We start from the raw sequence: 9,046 nt of genomic DNA on the forward strand, positions 1-9,046 counted from the left end.
ATTCCGTGTAACATTGTAAGTAGCTTCTTAATATTTCTTGCAACCTAGAGGTAGTGGTGGCGGCAGCGCTACCTAATTGTTGTTGTGCCTCATGTCAAGACCAATAAAAGGGACTTGTGACATGTTGGTTATGTAGCTGTTATTGTGTAATCCCATGAACAGCTGGATACCCTTGCTAACACCAACCACCCTGCAGAGTGGACTGAGTGCTTTTTACATGACACAAGCACAGGCGAGGTCAGTTTTGGCAAGGTTTTTACAGCTGGATGCCCTTACAAATGTCAACCACTTTACAGTGTGAACTGGGTGCTTTTTAAGTGGCACCTGCACTGACAGGGTCACCAGGTAACTTTGCAAGACAAGGAATCTTTGAGAGGGATGGGGGCGTTGGAAGAGGTAATCTTGTGTCAGATGATGAATGGTTAGAGTGAGACAGAAGCAGGTGTCTTTCTGTAGAGGAGATACAAGGTTACCCAGCCGGAGAGAGAGAAAGATCGGAGTGAGGACAGAAACAAGTATACTGCCATAAAGGAGTGTGTTTTGTGTAATGTGTTATGTAATATATGTATGCATGCGCACATGATTTTCTCTTTCTCTCCTTCCAGGACAGAGCGTCAGTGGAATGATTTGGCATTTTGTCTGTCATTGCTCACCTTCAATGAGAAATGCATTCTTAAGCTGCAGGAGAACTTCAACTGTTACTCAGACAAACTGGCAAATGACGAACTCTATGAACATATGCTGTCTATACTGAAAAAGGCTAGGACCCGGTGTAAGATAGAATTTAAGGTGAGTTTGGGATTAGAAAATTACTATTTTTAAATCTCACAACGAGAGATATTCAACAACAGTACTTTGGATTAAAGATTGTTTGCCAACATAACATGGCAGTCCTGGTTTAGGACGAATGTTGCTGTAATTTAGCCCCAGGAAACATCATCTCCAGCTGGCTCTACAACACGATCTGTGCCCTTATATTTTTGAACAAGGGAATCTAGCACCCCCACTCAGCTCAAAACAATATCTGTGTATCGGATTCTGAAATCCACTCAGCTCAGTTTTGTCAATCATCTATATTGATTTTTTACTAGTTTTTTTTTTTTTATATATATTTGTTCAGACTACCATTGATGAGATTGAAGCCCAGATTACTCAGTGCCATACCAAGGGACTTGATGAAGCAATTGCAGATAACGGTTGCGTGTTTAAGACACCTGGAAAAGCTCCTGCAAAGTCCAAGAAGAGAAGCTCTAGTGCCAGCCGAAAGACTCCAAAACAAAGTAAGCTTTATGTGTGGTCACTTAGAATATTTGATGATTCCTGGTAAGTTCACCATCACCAATTCACACTGCAGGGAAAGTTCACCACAAAGAAAGTTAAGAGAAATAAGCTCACCGTAAAAGAATTAAAAGAAACCTTATTTTTGAACTCTAATATGTTTAATCATCAGGTAGAAAACTTCACAGTAAAAAATTTTCTCATGGTGAATTGATGGCAGTGAACTCTCCTACAATGAATTGGTGACAATGAACTTACCTGTAATCATATGTGATGGGATAAAAGATGCACGTTTTTGACAAAACCCCACCAAATATGTCTTTAAAAATCTCCCCAGGCCCTATATGCGATTTTGGATCTTTACTGCATTAAGGACCAAATACAGTAATTGTTTTTAAACCTTTTTAAGACCAACCTACCTGAGACCAGTCCTGCGTCTATGATACAAATATCCTGTTTTAAAGGGATCTAATTTAGATAGGTTTTAATTTAAAACCTATCATCAAAATTTCATGTTAATGTAATAATGTCAAAGTTATTTTACTAGATTCTTCATTATATTCAACATCAATTGAAACTAAGGCAGTGTATTCCCACATAGATGCGCTAAGAAAAGGGCCAGGTTTGCTGGGTTTTGTCTTTTCTTTTGTTCATGATTCCCGACTCGGTTAAAAAACCCATCTTGCAATTGTATGCCAATGTGAAAACATTCATATTTTATAGCCTACACACACACATAAATACAGTATAAAATGTGTGGAGAAATAATTTCATTCATGTTCTATTTCAGCTAAAGGTGTCCCGTTGGAATTTAGAGTTACTCCAAGAAAATCACAAAGGAAGAAGAATAAAGCTTCATACTTTTCAAGTGACAGTGGTGAGTTTGTCCACTTTGCTGTCCTTTCATCCTCCCAGGGTCAATAAACTTCTTGTCTCACAGCCATTCTGACACTTTTGCATTACAGTAGTCTCAAGCTTTGTTTGATAAAAAATCATATAAAAAAGAAAAGCAAATAAAATGTCAGGGTTATGGCCAACAATTTGATACGTTTTCATTACTTTGGCTTCTAAAAGTATTAATTTCCACCTTAGCACAAGACCACACACTATCATCATCCAATGTCTGTTTTCCATGCTGGCATGTGTTGGATGGTTTGACAGGAGCTGGCCTGTCCAGGCTCCAATTAGCATGGTTTCTATGGCTGGATGGCCTTCTTAATGCCAAACACTTTGGAGAGTGTGCTGGGTGCTTTTTACGTGACACCAACACTTCCAAGACAAAGACCCCTCAGCTGAGAGAGGGGAAAACCACCTCCTGTCTCCCTCTGATATGACTGGTATTCATTTTTCTATCAATCCTACTGAAACTTGGACTCAGAACATAAGCACATGACATTTCGTACACTACTCTGCTCCCACTAGGCCATTGGGTGTCTTACTACAACTTAGTTGGACTGTTTATTTAGTTTGGTTATTCATGTTTGTCTTTGTCTTTCAGATGAAGAGAATCAACCCTCAGACGACAGCGACAACAGTGATTTCACTCCAGCTTCTAAAACACCCAGCAAAAGAATAAGATCAACCAGGAAACGAGTCCTCACGCCTGTCAACTAATTTACACAACTCACTGTTGTTGATGTTCTCACATTCTCTCTCTTTCTCTCCATCTCTCTCTCTCTCTCTTTCTCTCTCTCTCTCTCTCTCTCTCTCTGCTTATTTAATGTCTGTTTTCCCACACTAGTATGGGTTAGGCAGAGAGATGTCTGAGGCAGCATTAGTTCATGTATATGTGCATGTACGTACATATATAAATGTGTGGGTGTGTGTGTGTGTGTGTATATGGATGTATGTACATTTGTGTGTGTGTGTGTATATATGGATGGATGTACATGTGTGTTTGTGTATATAGATGTATGTACATGTGTATGTGTGTGTGCATGTATGTATGGATGTATGTACATGTGTGTGTATATGCATATATGGATGTATGTACATGTGTGTATGTGTTATGTATGTATTGGCAAGAAAGTAATTTTGGTTTTTCAGTGTGAAATAGAAGTCATTTTGTTTGATGACCTTTTGCCCTCTTCCTGGCAACTTCATGATTCTGCACTCATAGAACCTCTGGTCCTTGTCAGACAAAAACTGTATGTATGTATGTAATATATATATATGTGTGTATGTATGTATGTGTATTAGTGAGGAGAGCATGTGTATATGTCTGTGTGCACAAATGGTCATCTTAATGTGTGTAGGTGTATGTCTACCTTTCTATTTTTTCCTGTGGCCAGTTGAATTTACATCCATCAGATTGCATGCAGAAAACCTTTATATTATTCAACAATGCTAAATGCCCTTAACTTTGAATATTTCTGGGACGACAAATCTGAAATGACTCAGAATTGTGTTTCCCTGACAAATGATAGATGACAGCCTTGTGGCTCAAGGGGACTAATGTCACATTGCTTCTGAGTGAGTACATGTGTGATTTAAGTGGAAGAATTTGAGTTCAATCTTCACTCATTCTAAATAACTGTTCAATGTTCACTTCTACTTTCTGAATTAATTATGTTTTTTTTTGTTTGTTTACCTTAACATTTTCATCATTTTCCTTGCTGGCATACATGTTTGTTTGTTTTGTTTTTTTTTTTGTTAACTTTGTTCAACTAGTCAACCATCAAAACTTTTTCACTACCAGATGTGTTTTTGTTATTGTTGCTGTTCCACGTAAGCAGACCACAATGGTTTGCATGACAACATGTAGATTTTTAACCATATTTTCATTAGTTCTAGTACCTTAACTTTGCAATCATTATATCATGTCAAAAAAATAAATCTCTCTTTTTCTTTTTTTTGGTTTCAATTATGCAATATTTATAGTCTATCAAAATAAAAGTGAATATTTTTATATCCAGTCAAGTTTCTGTTCACTGATTACACATTATTCTACTTCATATTCTAATTGTGAGAAAGGTTTATTGGAAAACATGTTTAACCCTTTAGCTTTTAAACTGGTTATATCTAGTCGAAATATTCTACCTGTTTCAAACCAGTCAGGTCCAGCCTTTCACACCTACCTTACAATATCGTTTTGAAATACAATTTTGAAGCTATGAGATAACGCATGATTAACTCAAAACAATGTGAATAAATAAGCTTTATCTTTCAGAGAATAATCTGGATGCTGAAGGGTTAAACTAGTCTCATCGTTGAAATAACGAGGCTACAAGGTGATCCGTGATTGAATAATTAAGTATTACATTTCACAAACGAATCTGAATGCTAAAGGGTTAAAACACAAATATTGTACAAGGTTTAACCTTTTTGATACCAGCTCACCTGAGGCTGCCCCACCCTCCGTTTCTACGACACAAATCTACTGTTTTTTACTGATCTGAATTATAATCTTCCATCAAGATCTAATGTTAATTTGTCCCAGACACCAGTTTAATAGCAGGAAAGTTATTTTACTTTGTTACATGTTTGTGTGTGTGTGTGTGTTTGTCTCCCACACCACTTAGCAACCAATGTTGGTGTGTTTATGTCTCCATAGTTTCTGCAAAAGAGACCAATAGAATAAATACCAGGTTTTAAAAAAAATATATATGTACTAGGGGTTGATTCATTCAGGTGGTACTCCAGCATGACCACAGTCTAATGACAAACAAGGAAAAGATAAAAGACAATTATTCCAAAAATTAACTGAAACAAACACAGCATATGTCAACAGAAATATGATAACGAGTTAAATATTTTATTTCTAAACCATATCATGCCTCTTTTTAATTAATGCCTGTCCCTCAGAGCAGCCCTTGACATTTGCTACCATCCAAGTTAAGAACCACTGGTATGGATGAGTATACTCTTCGTGGGGCTCTATATTAATCAGTTGCAGTCATACACCAGGAAATGAAATAAATATATATGTGTGTGTGTGTGTGGCATATATATATATATTTTTTTTTAAATATGTATTTTTGATAAGGTTCGTTTTTTTCTAGAACCGAAACATGTTAAAAATATCTCTGACAAAATTATAAATTAAAAATTCACTTTTTATATATTGGCGTTTTCAAACTTCTTTTTTATAAATAAATATATATATATATGTGTGTGTGCATATCTGCATGTAGTTTAACACCACAATGTTTGTTCTTGCTGTTGTTTATTTATGATCAAGAACATGTCAGTCATGACCATCCTGTCTGTCTTTTAAACATTTTCAGTCTGGGATTACACATTCAGAGAGATGACTTGGAAACTACACTCACTATTGGATCACACGAGGAGGCTGGAGTGGCAGTTAATTTAATTCTTATTTCTTGGCCAGCTTTCGACCCCCTAATTACTTCAAGAAGTGCACTTCTGAAACGGGAACCACTCATACAGTACATGGCGAAGTTGAGGCACCTGTTTAGAAAAAAGATTTAAAAAATCAAGTTTTTTTATTCTCAAATTATGAAAATGTACCACCAGTGGTACGTATGGCAGTTTAATTTAAAGAACACGTAATTCAGTTGACTTAAACAACTGAATATTCATTTCAAAACTGCCAAAGTCATTTTTTTTTTTCCTTATAAGCTGTGAAAGCACTGTGGAATTGATGTGTGATTAATCAGCTTAAAATATATGTGTATGTTCTGCAATGACTAGCATCCCATCCAGGGGAATGTTGTGATTTTGATCTCTACTTATCATCATCATTTAATGTCCACTTTCCATGCTGGCATGTGTTGGACGGTTTGACATGGAGCTGTCCAGACTCCAACTGTCTGTTGGGGCATGGTTTCAACAGCTGGATGCCCATCCAAATGCCAACCATTTAACAGGGTGTGCTGGGTGTTTTTTATGTGCCACTGGCATGGGTGTGCTAATGCAGCACTGGTACGGGTGCTTTTTTAAGTGACACCAGCACCTGAAAAGGCACTTGTATGTGTGGAAGACAGCGATTTTACTTAGCTTGAAAAGTCTTATCAAGTACAGAAAATCACCACATCTCCGGTCCCTTTTCATTTCCCCATTGCCATAGAAACCAGATAACTGACCCTATGAGTCCTAGGACTTGAGACAGCAATGCCCAGGGATTGATGATGATACCAGTGGCATATGGTGGTTGTTATATTGGGTGTGCCGCTACACCTGATGCCACCAAATTTCAAACAGAGGAATAACAAAAATTTTCCATTGTGATTAATGAGTGAGATTAATATTTATAATGAATTTGCCATTTTCGATAGGTGTGCAGCGCACACCTAGCACACCTGGAATATATGCCCCTGATGGATACATGTGTGTGTGTACACATATGGAAAAGCTACTTACCTGTTAATGTAGAGGAAATAGAAAACAATGGCAAAAGCAAGCTGGTTGATGGATTTCGTGTGAAGGTCGTTTGGTTCTTGTTCTCTGTTAAAGATGGTGACATATAAAGAATATGGTAGCGTGAGTAGGACAAGGGTGAAGGATTCTAGAAGCAACATGATAGTGATTTGTCGGCTTTTGGATTGATCCACAGAATGAGAGATTCGTATTGAGTCTGAGAACTTTTTTAATTTCCGTGACATTTTGGTCTTACTGATGATGATGATGCTGCTGCTGATGAGGATAATGATGAAGGATAGGCAGAGGAAAGAATTGTGAATGGTGGGCCACAGTTTCTCATAGAAAATACGGTAGGTATCATTCGGAATGTCGACAGTACACAGCTGTTCTGTGCGACCCAGTGGAACGATGTTAGATGTGAACAAGAAGTGGCTCTCTTTGAGAATAACAGTCAAAAGAAGTGTGAATATAACTCTTTTGGCACGTTTTGTCGTGCATAATATTTTTGCTTTCATCGGAAATAGAATGGCAATTGCCTTATCGACTGTCATAGCAACAGTGAGAATGATACCATAGTCGCTGCTACCCCATCCAAAGAAATTGAAGAACTTACACATGATGTGAGAATATTCATTCCTGTGAATTGAATCTGGAAAATTCACATAAAGCCAATGAACTGGTAAGGCTATTAACAGACTCGCTGTGTCAGCTATTGTCCCAGCTATCAGGTACACCGATGAAGAAACAGACGAGAACCAGCGCCCAACCATTACTCTGACAACCAAACAGTTACAAATAGCCCCAAGAACGATCAAAATAGGTGGCATATAAAGATTGATGATAACAGCAAGCCTGTGTTCCCAGTAGAGGTCAAGTGAGGTGATATTACTGCTACTGCTGTTGTCATTATTCCAGCGGCTCTCTGGGGATGAGGGGTAATGGGTGGTTCTTGCATGGTAATCATTTTGATGGGGAACCGATAAGTTATTTGAAGAATTCACAAGATGCATTTTATAAATGATTAAAATCAAGAATAATTGCAACTGAAACATATTAAATCTCCATAAAATAGGAACAAAACGATTTTTATTTTCCTCTTTTTGTTTTCTTATTTTGTTAATTTTTTTCTTTCCGTATATGTGTTATGGATATATATATATATGTGTGTGTGTTTATAGAGTACATTTTTAAATGCTTGACATATAACTATTGTGACAGAACTCCATAGGTTCCATTATACTCAGGAACAAATGCTTGGGAAGTTTTTTTATAAAACTTCTGAAGAGGTGATATCTGCAGATAGTTAATCTTATGCACCATCCAGAGTATTTGAGCTCATGTGCTCCACTCTTATTGCAGCCCCTATTTGTTCCATGTACTTCTCAAGATTTTTATTCAAGATTTATTATCATTATTATTATTATTGTTGTTGTTGTTGCTATTGCTGTTGTTAAGGTGGCAAACTGCTTCACAGCATTTCTTCGGATATTACATTTGGAGTTTAAATTCTGCCAAGATTGACTTGGACTTTCATTGTTTCTGGGTCAATAAAATTAAGCACCTGTCAAGCACTGGAGTTATTATAATCAACAGTCCCACTCTCACAAAATTTCAGGCCTTGTGCCTATAATAGAAAGAATGGTTGTTGTTGTTGTGGGTACTTGACATAGATGAGTGGGATTAAGTGTCAATAATCAACATATAGTGTCTGAGAGGTGAAGGTTTCAATCCTGCAACAGAGAAAGATTTAAAAAATATATTTGTCAAATATATACTTAGAGTGATGACAATGACAACGTGATAGTGATGATGGTTGTTGTCATTGTGATGGTGATTGTTGTTGCCACACAGTGAGATTGAACCTGAGACCACAGTATTACAGAGTAAAACTCTTCAACAATACATAACAACAACAACAACAATAATAATAATAATAGTTCTTGAGTATTCAAATAAATCAAATTTTTGCTGCCAAGACAAAGTTGATTTTTGACCTACTTGAGAATAACGAATGGCCAAAGCAACACCAAAGACAACAACAACAACAACGACAGCAATAGCAACTACAACAACTGTAAGAGAAGCAACAACTGCAAAAATCTAAGTCTTCTTCCTCCAGTTATAAAACAAGAGGAACCAGAATTAGAGCTTTTGATTAAGAATGCTTTATGGAGTGTGTGTGTGTGTGTGTAAGTATTTGTGCATTTGTTTACGTTTGTGTATGCATGTGTGTGTATGTGTGTTTATTTTCTTGCATACAAGTCTAGAAATATGCCTCTTGTTTGTCATGCTGCTCTTACCATTCCCTTTCCATAATTTCCACTCTTACTGCGTGTCTTTGCATGTCGCTTTATCTACTTTTACACACAAACAATACACATATATATATATATATATATATATATATATATATATATATATATATATGTTTGTGTGTGTGTGCACA

The 9,046-nt window shown here is 36.8% G+C and overlaps 2 protein-coding genes across 2 annotated transcripts in view; one reads left to right on the forward strand and one right to left on the reverse strand.

Moving 5' to 3' along the window:
• LOC106876513 (condensin complex subunit 1) overlaps positions 1-4,192 on the forward strand; it is a 24,973-nt gene extending 20,781 nt beyond the window's left edge. The window contains exons 29-33 of the mRNA XM_052976930.1: positions 1-15; positions 606-789; positions 1,121-1,280; positions 2,069-2,155; positions 2,777-4,192. Of these exons, the coding sequence (XP_052832890.1) occupies positions 1-15; positions 606-789; positions 1,121-1,280; positions 2,069-2,155; positions 2,777-2,892 (562 nt within the window). The 3' untranslated portion in view covers positions 2,893-4,192. The remainder of the gene's footprint in view (positions 16-605; positions 790-1,120; positions 1,281-2,068; positions 2,156-2,776) is intronic.
• An 809-nt stretch (positions 4,193-5,001) lies between these two features.
• LOC106876516 (growth hormone secretagogue receptor type 1) lies at positions 5,002-7,657 on the reverse strand. Its single transcript, XM_014925093.2, has 2 exons — positions 6,601-7,657; positions 5,002-5,688 (listed from the first exon to the last, which is right to left on the reverse strand). Exons 1-2 carry the CDS (start codon positions 7,650-7,652, stop codon positions 5,520-5,522), a joined length of 1,221 nt encoding a protein of 406 aa, XP_014780579.2. The 5' UTR covers positions 7,653-7,657; the 3' UTR covers positions 5,002-5,519.
• Positions 7,658-9,046: the final 1,389 nt, after the last annotated feature.

This window comes from Octopus bimaculoides, chromosome 26, assembly GCF_001194135.2.
Source record: "Octopus bimaculoides isolate UCB-OBI-ISO-001 chromosome 26, ASM119413v2, whole genome shotgun sequence".
In the NCBI taxonomy this organism is placed as follows: domain Eukaryota; kingdom Metazoa; phylum Mollusca; class Cephalopoda; order Octopoda; family Octopodidae; genus Octopus; species Octopus bimaculoides.